The following is a 21,114-nucleotide window of genomic DNA, read 5'->3' as shown; positions in this document are numbered from 1 at the left end:
GAAGGACAATATGTCACCTTTAAGCTCTTCTTCTTCAGACTGAGTCGGACACTTGGTAAAAACCTGTGAAGTGTCCTGTTGGTAGAAAACATGATTTCATTGTTTATATTGATTATGACTACAGGAGGTAAACCTCTGTGTGTCTCAACAAGGTGCAGAAACAACATCATCCTCCCCTTTCTAAGATAAAATACCAAATGGCACAGACATTCTGACCCACTGCTCTCTTCTCCAGTCGGCTACACTATGAATGACCTGATCTTCGAATGGGACGAGAAGGGAGCCGTGCAGGTGGCCGACGGTCTGACGTTACCTCAGTTTATACTCAAAGAGGAGAAAGACCTGCGCTACTGCACCAAGCACTACAACACAGGTGAGTGGGCCACAAAACTACTGATGGTTCTGTTTCTCCATCCTCCTCTTTTCCTTTATGGAATACACAAATGTGTTGGAATTGATCTTTTTTATTTATTTGTTTATTTTATTGGAAATTAATGGAAAAAATGTCCATCCATCCATTTTCTTTACACCCTTGTCCCTTAGTGGGGTTGGGAGGGGTTCTGGTGCCTCTCTCCAGCTAATGTTGGAAAATAACTTACAAAATAAAAATGTAATGATGATATGGATTAAAAACGAATAAGCAAAGAGAAAGGAAAAATAACAAGACCAAAATTTTAAATTTTCTCAACAGAAAAGTGCAGTGAAATTCTGCAACAGAGACAAATAAAAGCGTATGGAGTCGGTGACAGTGACAGACTGGGGGCTGCCGCCACGCTCTGTTTCTCTCTCCATGAGAGATGGCTGAAAACCATCTGTCCTGTCCAGCCCACGACTCCGACACGTCGGAGAAAATCCAACAGATTCACAGATAAATATGTTTTAAAGCTGGCAGCCGAACAAAGACTGAGCAGAGAGCTCATTGGTCGGGCCTGATCAGGGATGAAGCTCAGAGGGGACAGTCATTGGTTCACCTCCCATCACACTGAACTGTTTAATTTAATGCATTTTGAATATCCTGAAAAAAAAAAAAAAAAGAAATGTACACACATCAGAAAACACACAAATAAATCTAAAAATGTACTTTTGAACATTTTGGTTTTCTAACAGCAGGCAGTACTGTAATGTTTCTGGGTCATTATTTATCCAGATTTTATCCTTGGACTTTGCGTTTGTTTTGTTTGGAAAACACTCATAAATCCTTGAAAGATATTGAGAAAAGCTTTCTGAAATTCCAAGAATAAAAATATGAATAGACAATGGCTGATTTAAAACTTAAATTTCCATCTTGGATGCATTAGATGCAAACAGAACCACTTGTGGAGGCGCATCTTAATAGATTATAATAGGTAACTAATTTCTGTGATTCAGTTCTAAAAGTGAAACTAATTTATTATGCGATACAAATATTCCATTTAAATATTACTGTTAATTTTGATGGTAACAACCTACAGTCCATGAAAACAAAACTGAAGATCAATAAAAAGGAAAACGATTATTTTGTACCGTAATGTTATATTATGTTATACATTGATAGAGAAGCTTCACACTTGTCTCAATGACTCCCTCCAGCCCCTGTTTGAAAGAAGCTTGCTTGAAAAGTGAGTGGAAGGAAAAAGTGTGAGACTTGAGAGCATCATGAAGAAATCCCCATTGAAGAGACTCACAAGGTGTGACTGCAGTCAGAGCTTTTGAATTTTCTGTTTTCATTAGCTGTGAGACATAATCATCAAAGTTAACAGATATATACACATACTTTCTGTGTAAGGTAAGGTGAGGTAATTTGATTTACATAGCACATTTTCAGCAACAAGGCAATTCAAAGTGTAATAAATTGATTTGGATTATTTGTTGGGCTGCACCTGCAGGTTGTTTTAATGTCTCCTTCACAACATTAAGGTTACAAATGTTTCTTTTTGTCCCCCTAAAGGCAGTTTTATGCACAGCCACAAGGGTAAATAGAGAGCTTTCAGTTAATATTTTGTAGTGTTTTCCTTCAATACAACAGTGACTCGATAAAGTATATACAGAGTAGAGGGCAGAAAGAGCGAGCTCATTAGTAGAAGGTTGGTCGGTAGCACATTTATCAAGTAATATGTTGACATGAGCTGTTTGCTCTTACCACAACAGAGCGGAGTCTGATTTTCCTGCGTACCTGAAACCGTTCCTCTGTTTCCTTTCGCTGCTTCACTGACATAAATTCCTCCAAAACTGTTTACCCCCGTTTTGCTGCTCTTCTGCATCCCTCGCATCTCAGCCCAGGCCTGCTCCTCAGTGGCCGTTCACTGTGTGTGACGACATGTTTGTGTGAGTTTGTGCACTCAGCTCACTGCTTCCTAATCAAGCATTAAGAGGGAATTAAGGTGTCGTTTTCCTCAGATTTATTAGCTGCAGTCTGTTGTGACTGAGGAAGAGGGAGTCTTTTCCCCGTATCCATCTTTCTCCTTCAATCTGCCACTGACTGTTTCCATTTTATTTCTTCCCATTCCCTCACTCACCTCCCATAACATTTCCCCATTATTCCCAACACACACATATAGAAATCCCTGTTTGAAATACTAATTACGGTTTCTGCTGCATTGCAGGGGGCTTTTGTTCTGTGGCTGACGATATGTTTGGGGTGTGAAAAAAGTTGTTAACACCTAAACAGATTAGAGACATAATCCATTTTCTTGTGCATCACTTCTATTTCCTTTGACATCCTCTTGAGCTGAAGTACAAACTACATCAGCAACATGTTTTCCTGTAAGGTGTTTCTGAGACAAATCATATTGTGCTGCTTTCGCACAAGCTGACAAGATTTAGGGTGGTTTAGAGCCATATAAAAGTGAATGATTGAATAAAGCTTTTGTATATAGCCTGAGTTGTTTTGAGTAATCAACTCTACTCCTACTCTTTTTCATTAGATGCATACAAAGTAATTACTCTCTACAACTCTTAAAGAGAGCCTTCAGTTTCCAGTCTGACAGGACTCAGAGCAAATCGAGTTCGGTGGGCTGGACTTCAGCTGCTCATCTTGTGGCTTCCCACATATTTAACCCAACCGGGTTATTATGAAATGACATATAAAGTGACACGTTTAATATATTACTGGTAAACAAGTTGCAGTTTTATTATTTTGCATGTCCTTAAAGCCAGGAATTTAATTTAAGTTCATTAGGATTTTAACTGATTGTTCTATAATTTATCCATCTTTCTTTATTTCATTTTAATATATTTTATCTTTGTGTCTTTTATATTATTTGGGTTTGAAGCACCTTGCGATTCATTTTTATTCCTAAAAAGAGGTGTGCTTGCCTTACTTGTCCCCCCCCAACATTTTACAGTATTTTAAAAATCATCTTATCACACAGAAAATGAATAATGTTATCCTAAAGTGTTTAAAAAATTAAAATATTTAGATTTTTGTTCTAGTAAACCTATTTTATATGGTAGTTTTTATTCTAGCTTTTGATGCATTAATGGAAAAGGGAAACTCATTTTACTTCTAAAATAACCTGGACAATTTTATGAATGAAAAACAAAAACAATCAGACTGTTAATAAGATAGTCATATCAACTTATTCTTTCTTTCTTAGAAAAATATTTAGCTTTTGGTAGCACAATCAGGACCTGCATTTCCTATGAGTAATAATGTTTTAGCATGAACTTGTACATATTTCTCTTCAAGTAATAATACAAAGTTAAAGTGACTTCATGAGCATCAGAGGTGGAGGCTTAACAAGTTGATTAGATAGACTGCTGAGAGTCTGAGTGGATTTTAGATTTTCTTGTATTTTCTCATTGTGCAACAGTTTTGTTTTTTGTTTTTTTTTTTTTTTTTGCAGTCTAGTCTTATAAAATACTACTTTATCTCAACAATGATTTTGAACTCATTCCAAAAAAGAAAGCAGCCCTTACACAATCTGTTTATACCTCTGCTGCTGTGGACGATAAATATGGATTTTAAAATATGCACAGACATGTTCAGAGTGCAGTGTGAAGTTCAGTAGACACACACAGACCCACCAACAGTGAGATATGGGCTCGGCTGAATAATTTCAATCTTCTTATCAGATGGAAAATATGGACAGCACTTAAAAGCTCCCAAGTGTATCACAGCTATAAATCAACCTCATGAACTCTCCTCCTCCTTCCTCTTCCCTCGCTCCTTCTGCCTTTTAATGCCTCCATGCTCCTCTCATCTCTTTTCTCTCTTTGGTTTTCCCTTGACTCTTCTGCCTCTCCCTTCTTCTCCGGGTTTCAAGGGTTAACTCTTAACTGATGGGGCTACCCTCCATTGATCCTCTTTGATTAAATAGATTGTCAGCCATCTTGCTCTCTGGCTATCTTGCAGTTTATTGTGGGACCCATTGCTCATTACATTACCGAGAAAGACTGAGGGACTTTAGCGCTGCAACAGCACTGCAATGTAAATAAGCCTGCTGCAGTGTAGGTCGATTAAAATATCATTGCAGATTTTCTATATGTGCGTTGTTTGTCTGTGAAACCTCTATTTTCTCATAAAAAGTCTACAACTGACAGCGTCTGTTCAGTGATTTAAAACTAAACTAAAACACAATTAGGACAATTAGTTTGCAGGAAACAAATTATGTTAAAGTCTGGATGGAAAATGCTATTTGGAAGCAGCATATGTTTTTAAACATCAATCAATCAGTCAATCAAGTTTATTTGCATAGCACATTTCAGCAACAAGGCATGTGTGTTTACATCATAAACACACACACACACAAATGCAAAATACAAAATTGTACATCATCCCCACAAAGTCAAACCTACTGGATATGTTGGATGTGTACTTGTATGAGTTATTAAGTACCATGTATTTATGGGAAGGTAATTTAATAAGTGAACTTGTTATATTTTTGCAAGTTACTTTAAATCATAAGGTGTTAAAGGTTTTAAAAAGTATAACATTTTACTTTTTAACTGATGGAGTTCTTTCTGTAGTTCTTTCTGTAGTTCTTTCTGTTTTAGTTTTTTGTGTCCTCAAATTACTCAAATGAGTAATTCCCTAACACTGGAAAATGTTTTTAAAACTTTGACATATTTTTTGCTCATCACATGAAAGGACTAAGTGGAGAGTAGTACCTCAGTACTTTAGAGTTCGCAGCATTTTTAGTTGACTGCATACTGTAGCTACTATCAGCATACACCAAAATGCAACTCTAAAGCTAAGTTGATTTAATAGTTTTTAAGTCAAAAGTTCTAAAACAGAGAAAAAAGAAAGAAAAATCAACTGGAACATTCCCTGAAGCTTGGATTTAAAGATCGAAGCCTAAATATCCAAAAACAACTACAATCTATAAAATCCAACATGGCTGCCTGCTGGGTGATTAAAATGTAGTGAAGGTTAAAGACATGAAATATTTATTTGAACTGATATTCATTTGGTTTCTATTGGACTGGCCTCACACATATTGCACTGTGAAAAGCTAGACGGCATGTATTCCTAATTCTTGAATATTTGAAATTAAAAAAAAAATACTTTGTCATTTCGTGCTGCTACTAATAATTAGCATTGTCATGTGGAGCAATTAGGACATTCCAGTAGATTTAATGACTTGCAACTAGACTTTGAGTTTTGGATTCCATGCCAAATTGAGTACAACATATTTCTGGGTAATGTATGAATAATGTTATCACTGCAAAACTGTTGCTACTTATTGTCTTAACTGATTTGTTTTAATATAACTGCAGGCCAAAAAGTAAATAATTGGTCTTCTTTTTGTGGAGGTAGTTGGACTCTAGAAGAGGTTTATTGTTGATCAAATGAAGTTGAATGTTTTCATATATGATACCTTCAGAAAATCAGTTACATTCAGCCGTAGAGCAGTAACCTGAAAAAAACTAAAAACTTTTTACGTTTTACAGCTGCTTGGGGGAATGTTTCACGTTTCTTCTGTTAGCCTGTGTCTGCATGTGATCCCATACTGACTTTGTGTTGTTTAGATCAGAACTCCTTGGGCTGCACTATCTGTTGCACAAATCTTTGTTCTTTAGGTGGAGAACAGGAATCTTGACACTGTTGGTGTATTTTGAGTCAAAACTCTGAGGCTTCTGAAGAAACGGAGGGATTAGGTGAAGCTGAAATTCCTGACTTTGTTCGCCACGAGCTCTGAGACAGCAACATGCTGCGAGCACAAGCATCAATCACTTCTTTAACCCACACAGCCTCAGGCCTGGGAGTGCCTGTGGCACTCTGCAGCACAAAGACACAAAACGCCTTTTGTGTTTCTGCTGAAATAATACACTCATCTTATATAACCCCAATCAAATCAAATATATAGTATTATATAATTAAAGCATGCCAATACACTGGATTCAAAATTAATTAATTTAATCTGAATGAACTATTTAATATCAAATGGTGAAATCATCACATTTGCATTTGGTATATGCTGATTTCAGTCACAGTTTGGTTTCTGACCAGTTTTTTACCCGAACATTGAGGGATTAGAGTACAATCTCTATCAGCACATTACCTCTGTCTCTGACTTTACTCACTAGTTTTGCTCTGAAGGTTTACAGCAGGGGTGCTCAAAGTCGGTCCTCGAGGGCCCAAAGTCGGTCCTCGAGGGCCCAAAGTCGGTCCTCGAGGGCCCTGGTGGGAGTAACAACCTTTTCAGCTTGTCAGTGTTCCTCTTAGGTCTTCTAACGAGCCATCATTTGATCCAGGTGCGATAAACCAGGGAGAGAACTAAAACATGCAGGATGCCGGCCCTCGAGGACCGACTTTGGGCACCACTGGTTTACAGCATCACAAAGGGAAAACTGGTGGTTTAAATTAGAGAGTGTTTATCATATTACTGGTTGTTGAATACACTTGGGTCATGTCGAGACCAGCTGGATATTCCTTAGTTTTGTCCTGATTTCTACACACTGCTTCTGAGCTGTAACCTGCTCTCTGCTTGGAAATTTGTTAAAGAAAATCTCTCCATAAGAAATTGAAGGTGTTCATACAAATCAATTATCTCCTGGCATGAACAGCTAGAAGACCAAGATGTCTTCCAAATCTCCCAATTCTTTAAGGCTACATTTAATAATCTGTGTTCTTCTGCTTCAGGTAAATTCACCTGCATCGAGGCTCGTTTCCACCTGGAGCGTCAGATGGGTTATTACCTGATCCAGATGTACATCCCATCGCTGCTCATCGTCATCCTGTCCTGGGTCTCCTTCTGGATCAACATGGACGCAGCGCCTGCCCGCGTTGGTCTGGGAATCACCACGGTGCTGACCATGACCACGCAGAGTTCAGGCTCCAGAGCCTCTTTGCCCAAGGTGCAGAGAAATCAGACTAATTTCTACACCTGTTCAGACACTTACTGATGCATGGAGTGGCACTAACTGAATGACAGAAAACGCACTTGATGAGTTACAGTGAAGGGTGAAAGGAAATCATCAAATAAACAAAAACAATTTTAAAGCGCCTCGGTCTTTTCAAATGGAAGTGGAGCAAATATGAGCCTGTCTGATTCCAGGGAAGCTGTAAGTCAAACACACTCACTCTAAGTTTGTTTACATTTGGAGCTCTGTGCGCTCTGGAAACCAAACTAGTGAACCGTGATTCCTCTGCAGTTCAGCTGTCATAGTAATAATCATGCACCACAGCTGAGTGTACATGCGGCTCAGTCACACACTCGCAGGCAAATCAGTGTGACTGCTATCAAACACACCTACACATGACGTACTGCATCGTGTCAGGCTGGAGGGAAATGGAGGTGGATGCAAAGAACATTTACAAGAAGGGTGGGCAGTTTTTTCTTTCAAGGATTTCACCAAAAACAGCAGAGGCACATGGTGCTGATGTTCATCCATCCACCTGCTGCGTTCTGCTTATCTGAGATTAGGTCACGAAGGGGACGAATCCAGGAGGGAAACTAGACAGTTCTCTACCCAGCAACACCATCCTGTTTCTCATGAGAGATCTAGAGATTGCCCACAAAGTTCTAGATAAATGCTTCTGGGCCCATTCTCTGTTTAGTCTGCTTTAACTGAACTCTGTCTAGTTTGTTTGTTTAGAAAGTCAGGTTCTTTGGAGGAGGTGCAAACATGCAATCAAGCTCTGATGTGGACAAAAAAACCCAACTCTGGTTCGATTAAAGTGAATTTTGGCACGGTGCAAATATATATTTGGAGGCAAGTGGACCAGAAACCACTCCAAAAGCAAGAAGTGAACTATAGCGCAAGGTATTCTGGGTAAATACAACCAAAACAAATGTGAGATTCTAATGCTACAGCAAAAAATGGCTCATGTTTATTTTATTTTATTTTTTTTAACCAAAGACAAAAGAGAAATCCTACAACCACTCAAATCTGACGGCAAAACATTTTTGTTTACATTACGTGAAAAAGGAAGTTGTGCTCACGTCTTCTTTGGAGATATTTATGATGTTTCCTTCGGTTGTTCTTCATGCAGCGCCACCACAGGCGAGGGAGGGAACAGGTTTCTCAAAGGGTTTGGATCGTTTGATACAGTGCAGTGTGAAAGCAAACCACACCATCTGAAAATTTAACAATTGTTGCAGTTTGGGTCACCAGTCGAACCGAGTCTACCAGACTGTCGGGTGTAAAGACATCCTCTGGTTCTCTTCCCAGTGTGACATGCCTGGAAAATCTCCAAACAGAAGAATGTCCAGAGGAATCAAATGACTCGACCACCTTAGCTGGGTCCTTTTTGATGCAGAAAGGCAGTGGCTCTATCCCAAGATCTCAGTAAATAGAGACATTTGCTTTTCGGTTTAGCTCCTTCTTCATCACTGCAGACTGAAGCAATGTTCTCAACACTGTAGGAAAAGCTTCAATCAGTCCTTTCACCAAGGACCAAGGGGATGTGGAGCTACTGTGTGAGTCTAATAATGCAAAATGAATCCACCTTTATTTGAACTTAAAAAATGTTTGAGTTTTTTTAAGTCCACATATGTGTATATTGGCATCTAAACAATTTTTTCTTCATTTATTGTGAAATTATAGTGCTGCACGTAATAATCTAGATTTTTTTACACGTCTTTAACGTTAGTGAGAGTAAGTCTGATGAGAACGGCCTGTTTCCCTTTACGTTGCTGCTTTATGCTTGAATGGTTGTCAAGCCGAGGTGTCCCTCAGCCGTTCAAAGATAAATGTTTTCCTATCAGTGTCACAAGGTGAACTTCCAGACTGTGTGTGTGCAAAAGATCCAAAGTCATAATTTAATTAGATTTTATGCAGGTGATTGTGTTTTCTTTGTGTTTGACTCAGGACTTCACAAAGTGATCAGTGTAGAGATAAAGAGGTAAAATGACAGGACAGGGTGTAAATTAACTAGAGAATGAGCCAGACAGACTTCATTTAGCTCCTGTCTGACCAAGTCTGATATTTCATGTATGAAAAACAGATAGTGAACCATAAAAAGCAGAGCCAAAAAGGCCAGGGCCTCAAAACAAAAACCCAGAAACAAGGCTCTGTTTATTTATTCTAATTCAGTCTATCTGATGTTTTTTTTCTTTGTTTTTTTGTTCTTGACTGCCTGCAGGTGTCCTATGTGAAAGCCATTGATATCTGGATGGCCGTCTGTCTGCTGTTTGTCTTTTCGGCCTTGTTGGAATACGCCGCCGTGAACTTTATCGCCCGCCAGCACAAGGAGCTGCTGCGCTTCAGACGGAGACGACGACACATGAAGGTAAACGCTTTTGACTTTTTCTCCAAGGACAGGACTGTTCCTGCTATGTGTCAACTGAAAAATCAGTTGGACTTTATTTAAATTTTAGATTTCATCCTGTGGAGTTTGGTTGCCTGAAACAAAGAATCAGTTTAATTCATGAGGTGTTTGTTTAGTCATGTGAAACAGAGAAAAAAAAAAACCCTCTCCTCTTCTCCATGCTCAAGTCGTCTGAAATCATTCAGGTCCTCGCTTGATCCTGGCTTTGTGCAGTACTCATTATTGTCTTGTAGAGAAACGAGTCATCAATGTTTCATAGGCGGTGCGCCGACTGAAGGCTGAGCCGAGCTGCACAGCAAAGAGCTTGTTGTGAATTCACAAACAGAGAAAAAATATTTTTTAAAAACCATTCTATTTGTAGAAATGCAGCAAAAGTCTACCCAAAGGTCTTTTTTATTTTAAAAAGCCATTCTCAAACGTTTTAAAATATATCCTATTAAAATATTAAATAATATGAACATCTAATATTTATTCTCTGTCAGCCTAGCAATTAACAGACTCCCATTAACAAAATAAGAAATTAGAAAAGCTATTCTGTAATTATAAAAAGGATAAACTGTTCAATCAGTAATGGCTCTCCAGTGCTGCACTTTAAATATAAAGACACAAAGACGCTCAATAAAAATAGAAATGAATAATTCAAAGTGCAGTATGGTGCATAAACACTCTTAGTTGATGAAACATTGTGGTTGTAAACATTGATCTTATTTTGCAATTTGGATTTTTTTATTGATTGTTTGGAGAATCCAAGCAACCAGCAGCTATAAAAAACAAAAATACAAATTCAATATAGATTATGAAGGCTTAAGAACCATGTGATGAATGCAAAAAAAACTGACATTTTATTCTCAGAGTCATTTCTCTGATCATTGATATGCTATATGTCACATAAGCCACCTTTATCTTTCTCGGTTTTGGAAGCAATACATCTTATAATTTACTTTAACTTCCATTGACTGTCAAAATGCTCAAGAGCGTTAAATCAGATAACATTAAGTCTCATTAAAAAGTTTAGACTCCATAGTTATTAAATTTCATTATAGTACTGTAGATGCATATAAACACAATGACCTCTGCCCCCTTGTATTTGGAGGATTTTCTTTTTCTAAATTCATTGTCATTTCTTTTACTTTGTTTCAACTCTGCAGTATTTAATCTGTGCATTCTGTTTGGCTGGTTGGATTTATCAGTGCAGGCGGCTGCATCGAATAAGGAGTAAAGCTGTCAGGCCTGCAGGGAATATTGATGCGCTTGCTGATTGTGAAACTGGCAGACATTGTGGGGTGCAGGGCAAAAAAAACAAAAAAAAAACTCAACCACAAGAGAAGAAACAATGCACCTGCACTTTAAAACAAAAGAAAAAAAATCCATGCAGCTTGGATTTGTGTCTGTGTGAAAGGCAGAGGGAGATTTTCGTCTTCAGAGCCGGTGAACATGCTTACATTTCTAAGTGCTGTTGTGTAATTTGGTGTCAAAGGGGCATGTATTCGCGTTTGATTTAACTTAAGCTGCTCAATTCAGTCTGACATCGCGGATGCGAGCATCACGTTTTCATGAATTGAAGACACAGTATCCGGAAGCCCAGGAAGGTGACAGCTAAATTAGAAAGCCACATTTCAGAATTGGGATTAAGGTGGGATTATATCTAGGTTTATGTTGACTGTGTCATTTAATATTAGCATATCCATGCATTTTGACTTCATCCTCCATCATTTTACCGGTTGAGCAAATTTCAATTTGATTTAAGCTTTTGATCAAACAGCTGTGGGTGTGATGTCACATGCAAAATAAGATTCACAAGAACAAGAACCCAGATTCACATCTTTTCACAAAAGCTTCTACAAACCAGAGAATTGTGTCTCAGAAAATCTAGTATTCAAAATTTAATCCAAGTTTGAATTTGCTAAGTGCTGTAGTTTTAAGCAGCACTTCATCAGATGAGGCTGTAAACACCCAAATATCATTTAAAACACTCCTTTTGTCTTTTAACAAAATAAGATTAGAGGTTTTAAAGAACATGAATTTGTGTTATTCTAATTTCTGTTTTGAAAGCATTTCAGAGCTAGAGCTACTGATTGTTAAACAGCAATACTATGTTTTTTTATAATTTTATGACTTTATTCTAGTAATTTTATTTGCTTTGTTTTCTTAGCATGGCCTTAATACTCCATTGTAAACAACAGAGAGTGTTGAAAGCAATGATGTTGTGATATTATTTAATTTATTCAGCCCTACTTTTAAATTGACATTTACTGAAGTCAAAGGAAAAGTGTCTGTTTCTAGAGAACATGCTGTTGTTCCCAGTGATTACAACCTGAGTGGACATCTTCATAATAATTAAAAGCAGAGTTTGACATGTTCCTATAAAATAAACATGAAGAGTTCAGAGAAGCAGCAGGACAGAGAGTTGGCAGGGGTGAGAAATATGATAATATAAAAATCTATTAATCCTTAATCCCATTTTTGTTATTCCCAATCCCCTGAGCCCTAACGGCAGGTGAAGTGGTGGATTAAACAGTCCGACTGCAGCTGCACTTTCATGGAGAATCAGACAGAAAACCTCTGTGTGTGTTTTCACGTCTGTCTCAGGGTCTCTCGACCCGCTCTCACCTCAACAGTAGGAGCAGTGGGACCGCGGGCTTGGATCCGACAAACATCTGGCACGTTTGTCGTTTTTTTTCTTCCTCTTTTTCGTGGTTGATGATGAAAGCAGGAGGTGAATCCAGGCTGTGGCTGTGTTACATAATAAGGATATGTGTCTGTTCAGATGAGGTCAACATGTGAGTGACTTCACAGCTGCAAACATTTTGGTTGCTGACAAATTCTCTGCAATTTGATTGCTAAGCTCATATTAATAGGTAGGTGAATTAAGGTTCGTGATTCTTATATAATATTTTGTTAACCAAGTGGGGCTGTGTCATGTTACTCTGCAGGACTGGGGTTATTTTTTTTTTTTATTTTCAGCCAAATTTGACATTTATTGTATGCCATAAAAATATAAAGAAATTCTCTTATCCCTTTTTGAAACACTTTCTTCTTTTTTGTTTTTTTTTTTGTCAATTTTCAGTTTTCATGCTGAAAAAAAATGTCTTAAGCTTACATTTTGCTTAAAAATATAAATATAATGTTGCCCTGGCAGCAGCAGAGAATTCCATGACAGTCCTTATATTCCAGCAGTTTGCAATGCAAAACCCCGACATGTGCAAACAGTAAGGAGCTTTTCAACTTCTCCATGTAAACTGTTTGAAACCAGGGCTTCAAGGAACTCCGAAAACACACGGAGGATAGAGGGTATTTGCATTTGAAGCAGGACTTTGCATAATTTTATGGAGATGGAGAAATTCGTCATTCAAAACATTTGTCAAATTCAGCTCCTCTGGTCTTTTCACTCTATTTCAAGCGTAGTTTAGTAATAAAATAATAATAATAAAAAAGAGAGACTATGATGATGATCTGATATAAAAATGATGAGCATCCTCAATAAGATGTTGAGCAGTAATCCTGGAGCTGTGAAATAAATCTGGTGATGGTGAAAACCCCGTCTCTGACACAGCGAGGGAGAGAAAGACAGACAGTCGTTCGGCGTCACGTTCTTAATTAACCTCCCGGGCCAGTCCTTCTAATGTGAGTCTAATGTGATCCATTAGGGACGACTATCAGTCAGGTTTCAGCTCAAAGGACAGTGTCACTGCAGCATACAGAAACCAGCAGTTTGAGGAAATCAAAGCCCAAGCATGCAGAAACTGTCAAATGTGTAAAAGAAAGAGCAGAGGAGGAAGGGAAGGCATGTTTTCCTGGAAAATAAACACCTCCAACAAGTGTTTAAGCTGCCTGATCCTTCCCCTCCTCACAGCTGGAGGAGGCAATCACTCTCAGTTTTCATAGAGAGGAATCTCAATGATGACCCTTCAGCATTGTGTAATTGAAGTAGTCTTCAGAGAAAGCAACTCCTGCTCCTCCTTTTGACTCTGTTTGAGGCTTTAAGAAAAGACAGTGACAGGGGACTTGAACCAATTTCAGGTCAAATCTGCAGCGGTGAAATGAAAAATTGTAGTAAAGGGTGAAGTAATAAACTTCAACTAAGACGAGCTGGCTTTTTAATCAGTACTCTGGGCTGGCTGAAGCTTTGATTAAATTGCTACTGAGATAAACGCTTCATGATGTATTTATTGTGCATAATAGAGGGAGCAATATGGATTCAAAGTATGTCACAAAATATAAAGAAAAAAAATGTCATAATCATATTTAGTATAACACATAAAAAAATTAGGGACACCAACAGTTAATTTATATAAGAAATACATTTAATAAAAAGTTCATAACATAGTTCGCTTTTATAATATAGTCATAATCAGTAAACATAGTAAGACTATGCATACTGACTAGATATAGTCAGCATAGAAACAAAAATGCACTAAAATGCTGCACAACAGCAACAAGATCCAACAAGAACAAGTTCCTCTTTATGTTAAGAGGAACATAAATAAATAAAAGTAGCATAGCAACTGTGAGTATTTGTGGAATAGTATAAAACATACTAATTTTAAGATGTCACGCTATTTTCATCAGATGTAGAGTAGATTCATATCTATTAAAGCACTTTAATGTCAAAATAAATTATTTCATTAAAATCGTGAAAGGATACCAAACAGGCAAGGCAAAGAAAATTCCAGATTTTGTGTGTTTACTGTGGCTCTAGGGTATAGAAATGTACTTTATTTTTCACAAACTTCATCTATGTTTCATAAAAATGACAGTGTGGTCTGCAGTTATGTGTATGTTGTATATTTGTTCTTATCATACATTTCAGGTGAATTTTAATTTTACAAGGTAAAGAGCCAATAGAAATTCCAGAGGGTGAACTTTCCCCTACATTATTTTGGGATTTGTTTTTGAAACACAGCATAGAGTTCGCTCTCTTTGGAAGGAATACAGAAATCCTTCACATACGCTTCAAAACAATTTGTTTCATTTGTATTTTAATCCACAAAAAATCATTTTATTTTAATCTCTGAAAGAGAGAGCAGCAGTAGTACACCCATCTTCACTTGGAAAAACCTGTTGTAAAGAAGTAATTTACCCTCCTAATAACCAAAAATATCAGATGTTTACACTTTTTGCAATTTTACACATGTTAATGATACGTTTTTGATTAGCTTAGTTTTGCTTTAATCTAGTTTTAAACTCTACTTTTAATTGTTGTTTGGTTCAAGTTGAAGCATTTGAAATTGTTTGTTTAGATTTATGAAGACATTTCTTTTCTATTGCACCTTATTAAAAAGCCAAAAATAAATGTGTCCTTTTCCAAACCTTTGAAATTTATGTTCCATCTTCTGCATAAATCTAAAAATGATCTCACAGAATACAAATAATCTGTTGTGTTGTGCTTGTTTCCCGTCTTTCCAGGAAACAGTGATGCTCAGTTTGTGCTGATTGCAGCTTGGGCCAATAAATACCCATTACAGCTGCAGACTCATTTGAATTGGAGATGAATGCTAATGTACCATTTCCCTCTGCAGACAGAAGCCAGAGGTTGGTGGGTATTGGGTTATTTGTCCATTCTGAACAGGGCTTGAACTTCAGTTTGACCATGTGGGGGCCAATGTTGGCAACAATCATGTTTAACCTTCATCTTGTGGAGACTGGCAGTGACACTGATCCAGTTCAGACTCCTTCATGGTGCTGCTGCTGTGTTCAGGTCAGTGCTTAAAGGGGAAGTATTATGTAAAATCAGTTTAGTTTTACATCATATTATGATGTCATTCCCTCATCAAAAGCACACCTGGAGTGTTGCTTAGATTCTTTCATGCATGTTTGAGAAATCCGGTAACACTTTATTTGAAGGGGGCGAATAAGACTGTCATGACACTGTCATAAACATGACATAACACCTGTCATGAACATGAATAAGCCTTCATGAATATTTATGACTGTTGTCGTAAAGTATCATTCGATAAATCATGACACTTTTAATTCAAAGTTGACATTATTCAAAATGTCTTTGTTATGACAACTTGTCATTAACCAAGACATCATGATTGACATAAATTTGTCATAATACTACTAATAATGATTTGATTATGACACTAGCAAAAGATTTAACAAAACAATGATTAATTTTTCCACTCCCTGAAATAAAGCAAAACAAGTAGGACAAGCAATACATTTCATTAAGCTTTATTACACTGTCAAATGATTTAATAACACACTCATTATTTTTTTTACATCAACTAAAGTGAAACAAGTAGCAACAGTTATGAAGATGTCATTAAGTGTCATTACAATGTCATTAATATTAACTCTTACCTCAAGTAAAGTGAAACAAGTAACAACAGTTATGAAAATGTCATTAAGTGTCATTACAATGTCATTAATATTAACTCTTACCTCAAGTAAAGTGAAACTAGTAGCAACAATTATAAAGATGTAATTTAGTATTACAGTGTCAAATGCTATGCTAACAGAGTTATTGATATTAAGTCTTACCTCAAGATAAGTGAAACACACTGGAGAACTTATAACTACCACCATAGCTGTAGAACAAACCCTTTGTACATTGGAATAAAACAAAAGATAACTTGTATTGCACTACTTAACCCTTGTGTTTAGAAATGGGGTCCATACCAACCGACCCCACACACGTAAAACATTTATCATTTGCCAGAGTTCTCTACGTTTGCCTCAGTCCTCGCACGCACAAGGGTTAAAACAGCCTTAAATAATGTTTCAAATGCTAAGTTCACAAGTACTTTGTAGACATCTTGCTATAAAATTTTAGGATAGATTAAATTAAAAAAATTAAGACTAAACAACATGGCAGAGCTTTATAATATTACTACATAAAGCTAATTTTTAAAGTTTAATCGGTAATACTTTTATAACAAATTTATGTCAGATCATGATGTCTAAGTTAATGACAAGTTGTCATAACAAAGACATTTTGAATAATGTCAACTTTGAATTAAAAGTGTCATGATTTATCGAATGATACTTTACGACAACAGTCGTAAAGTCATGAAGACTTATTGATGTTCATGACAGGTGTTATGTCATGTTTATGACAGTGTCATGACAGTCTTATTCACCCCCCTTCAAATAAAGTGTTACCAGAAATCCTTTAATCTTCTGTGGCAACCATTTAGCTGTCCAAAACGCCTGGTTGGACCTACCCCTGCCTTTGAGATGCAGCTCCTCCTCTGAGCTGCAGTTTCCAAGCATCCCCCAGTCAGCTCCTTCAAACTAGCCAGCAGCAATTAGCAAAGACCTGGTGGAACTGTGCATCCAATGAACTCATTACAGGAGCTACTTCTTAGTGAAATGCTGGTAAAAAAAAAAAAGGGTTAATAGAGGAGCGGTGTTGTGATGACTTCCTGAAGGTGGAGTTTCAGAAAGAGCAGGAGTTTTAAAGAGACATATTTGATACATTAGGATTTTTATAATAACAGGTTGTTATAAAAGTTACTTGATTATGTTATAAAATGGCACTATGTGTCTGGAAAACACATAATACTGCCCCTCTAAGAGCATCATCTTGGTAGATTCACAGGAAAATGGTTCGCGATTGTGACAGACATTGACAGTAACAGCTCATTATTTCCTTTTCGATGGATTTATTATTTATGGGAAGTCTCATAGTGACTCTCGGCCAGGTTAGGAGGGATTTACAGACAGAACCCGTACGTCAGCGTGATGGATTAGGATTGTGAATTTACCGGAACATTTCCCCATGGAGGATTTATTTACTGGTGTGGTAACATCAACAGTTCGTCTGCATATTGTCGAAAATCTAAAAGACCTGACTGAACGATGCCCTCGAGCGTTTTGTGGCTTTAATGCACCCACCTGCAAAGTGCACTCTGCAGCAGCGAGTGCTTGAAGAGAAATCAAAGGGACAGACAACTAGGTCTGATTTCTGGACGGAACAGTGGGGCTTTTTTTTGGGAGACTGTCAGTCCAGATAAAATGCATCTGCTTGTGATGGCTTGGCTTGAATTGGCAGATATGTAATTCAGAATTCATGCTTCAGTGCCGCTGTCCCTGCCTTGACATAAATCCACTGCTGCACCTCAGCTCGTATTTCAGTGTTGAACGTGAGCCTGTCGCTGCGATGCAGGTAGCTGCAGCAGATGAAGTGGTCCCCGTTGTGCTGATTTCTGTGGTTTCTACCCTGCTGCTTCATTGATTTGTTAGTGGCACTGATAGTCCAGAGAGAGAGAGAGAGAACGGGCCGGAGCAGGAGAAGTCGGACTGAGGCTGTCTGCTTCAGAAGGCTGTCTAATTAGAAAGACGGAGCAAGAGGGCATCAAACGAACAGATACTGCAGCCCCGAGAGAACAAAAAGGCAGCACGGCCCCCTCTGCGCGCGGAGGCAGAGTGACACCCCCCCCTGCTGGGAGTGCAAAGCAACTGTGCAGGGATCAGATCAATAACGCTGCTCTTCCTTGACAGATCGGGCCGCCTGGCAGCAGCTCGCGTGTTTAATACAGACAAGCTCTCCCTACTGAACGAGAGAGTGATCTTCTTCAGGAATCAAAGAGAAGTCGAACATGACTGCCTCTCACCTCCACTTCAATCACAACTGTCTTCACTTGCAGAATCAGTGCTATTATTGCAGACAATGCCCAGAATGCAAATGTGCATTTTAACACCAGGATAGGTTTTGACTACATAACTTTATGAGAGTTATCTACTGGATTTTAAAAATAATAATGTCATAGATTACAGCATAAACAGCTGAATCACACAGTCTTATAACTCTTTGAGAGAAAGACAAACACATCTGATTCACATGTCTGAATTGCCACCTCAAAACTAGCCTGGTAAAAATCAGCCCCTTGTTCTACACTTTGCTTCGTCCAGAGGGTCTGAGCTCTCGGCTTTGGGGACAATATTGCTTCCAGGAGGCATGAATTTCATTGAGGTTTTAAATTTTACCCAATTTCTAACGTTTGCCCATGGTGTATGTAATGCACCATTTCGACAAGAAATTACCTGCGCTGTAAACAACTGTCTGCCACTGCGTTTTATTATCAGAAATTTTATTTTTACTGTTTTCGCCACTGTTTGTTCCACAAGTGCATCAATAAATTTCAGTAAATTTGAATATATGATCAAAAGTAGTTACTGTGTGCAGTTTAATGATATAAATCACTTCTTTAGGTAAGGGACGTCCTGAAGAAGCCAATTTTAAATAGGAATGATTTTCAAAAGAAGAATTTGTGTTTTTTGGCACTATGTTTGCTGTGTGATACACTCATAGCCATACATATGCCTAAAAAGGCAAAATAAATAGTTTTTCATGGTCATTTTTATTGTTATTACGATAGTACTACAAAATGTGGAGATAAAATTCAAAGTTCACATCACCCAGAATTTAAAGATTCACATCTGACTTTTACCTCACAAATGAGACTTGAGCATGTTTAAGCTACTAAAGACGACTGTCCTCACTGATTTTCTCCTTTCCAACGTGAGAGACTGGAACAATCTGGAGAAACTTTGTCTCCTGTGTCAGGCTCTGTTTTCAGCTCAGTGTCCTCTGTGAAAAGAGCTGCGGGTTCAAAGAAGTGGTCAGTGGAAAGTGACCACAGAAGCCATCGCAGTGTTTGAAAATGACAGCCTCTCATTAGGGAATCTCACTTCCTGATTGATCGGCTATAATCGTCTTGTTAGCTGCAATTAGGTGGGGGGATGCTGTACATGCTGGTTTGCTCAAACTGCCTTGATCTCTCCGGCTGTTCGGCAGCTCAGAGAACAAAGGCAGATAAGAGCGCGCAGAGATTAAGAGGCTTGCCGAGCGGTGAGAGTGAAATCAGCCCCCAGACTGACAGGTCGGCAGTCAACTGGTGTGAAACACTCTTGCGGTCTCCAAATTAAACAGGTGTTTAACTGTTGCAGAGGGCATTGCTGTTATCAAGAACACTTTCTGCACTACTTTCTACTTTATTTTCTACAACTCAGTTTACAACTCACTTCCATATATAATGAAACCTATCTCCTGCATTTCAATCCTGACACTGTCTTGTATAAGTAAGCAAACATGAACTTATGCTAGCGTTTATACCACAGATGCCATCGCAGTGTTTGAAAGTGACAGGTGAATCTCTTAAAATTGGAATCTTTGGCCTTTTTCTTCAAAACGTCTTTGATTGCATCCACTTATGCAAACATCCAAACATTTTAACGTCGTAGTGTGAGGAGATGAATTCACACCAACAAGCTGTGAATGTTGAACAAGCTCTGCACCGGCGCTATCACGGTTCTGAACCTCCCAACTTCCAGTTCTTGATGATTGAGAAAACTGTTCTTTCTCAATCAGAGATTCTTTGCACCAGAATCTCCTGCAAGTGAGGAGATTTTGATTCAAAGAAATGCTGGTTGCACACTTTTACTTGGAACTGACCATTTTTGAAGTTGACAGTAACACGTTTATATCAAATCCTGAATTGACGGTTTTGATCTTTCAGCAGGATTCTTCACCTGCTCTTATGACATCATATTAAATCAGCTGATGGTGTTATTTTCAGGAACTTGATCAGCCACTAAATTGAGTTCTTGTGAGATTGTGTTTCTTGCATTAGCCTTTTATATGGCATCTGATGCTTTCGTTTTAAAGCCACCTGGTGACCATCAGAGGGATTCTGTCATAGAAGACTCATGATTAAAAGTTGTTAACTTTGTTAATTTTGTAGGTTGTACATGCTGCTTTTGTGGAAGTGGAAGGTGAATCCATATAAATACTTTAAACATCCACCATGTTTAAAGTATTTACCTTTGTCCAGGCTAAGGTCTTGATGTATGAGGCTGAAGAAGAGACAATGAGTTGAATTCATGAATTTCATTTATTAATAACAAAACACAGCTGGTCCATTTCTCATGCTACCTTTAGGAGCTAGCAGGACAAAATGGCATCAAGCAACAGTTGGTAATCCCATTTGTTAGCCTCTATCTAAGCTACGCCCTAAAGAGTGCGTTCCAGTGTGTCATATTCTTTAACCCTAGCTTTGAGGATTTTCTTAACATGTCATTTCCTTTAGCTTTTGCTAAAAGAGATAAAAGAAAAACAGTCAATTATTTATTCTCAACACCCCCTTAACAAACCCTGCAGAGATGAGAGGGTGTAGATGATGGATGGATGACTTTCGATGTTTCTGTGTTGACTCATCTTTGTAAAATTCATTGTTTTCAGAAAATAAAGGCGAAAACGTAACCCCCACTTCAGCTACTTCAAGCTTCAGTGAGCACTAAATTGATGTTAAATTTGGAATTAACGTTTCGTACACGCAGCTGAAAGGATTGTGGTGTCCCTGGATGTTATTCAGATCTGATGGAGGAACAGAAAGACGGGAGAGGAGAGAAAAAGAACAGCGCAGCAGATCATGTGGATAATCATTCCAGGTCAGCGGCTTGATGAGCCAGAG

The 21,114-nt window shown here is 38.0% G+C and overlaps 1 protein-coding gene across 6 annotated transcripts in view; it reads left to right on the top strand.

Annotated features, from left to right (window-relative positions):
* The window catches only part of glra1 (glycine receptor, alpha 1), a 110,868-nt gene that overhangs the window by 78,272 nt on the left and 11,482 nt on the right, over positions 1 to 21,114 (top strand). For all 6 annotated transcript variants that reach the window (XM_007555047.2, XM_016672982.1, XM_016672981.1 and 3 more), the window contains 3 exons: positions 236 to 373; positions 7,064 to 7,278; positions 9,509 to 9,655. In XM_007555047.2, the coding sequence (XP_007555109.1) occupies positions 236 to 373; positions 7,064 to 7,278; positions 9,509 to 9,655 (500 nt within the window). The remainder of the gene's footprint in view (positions 1 to 235; positions 374 to 7,063; positions 7,279 to 9,508; positions 9,656 to 21,114) is intronic.

This window comes from Poecilia formosa, unplaced genomic scaffold, assembly GCF_000485575.1.
Source record: "Poecilia formosa unplaced genomic scaffold, Poecilia_formosa-5.1.2 Scaffold68, whole genome shotgun sequence".
NCBI lineage: Eukaryota > Metazoa > Chordata > Actinopteri > Cyprinodontiformes > Poeciliidae > Poecilia > Poecilia formosa.
This window is presented reverse-complemented; position numbering and strand designations above follow the sequence as displayed.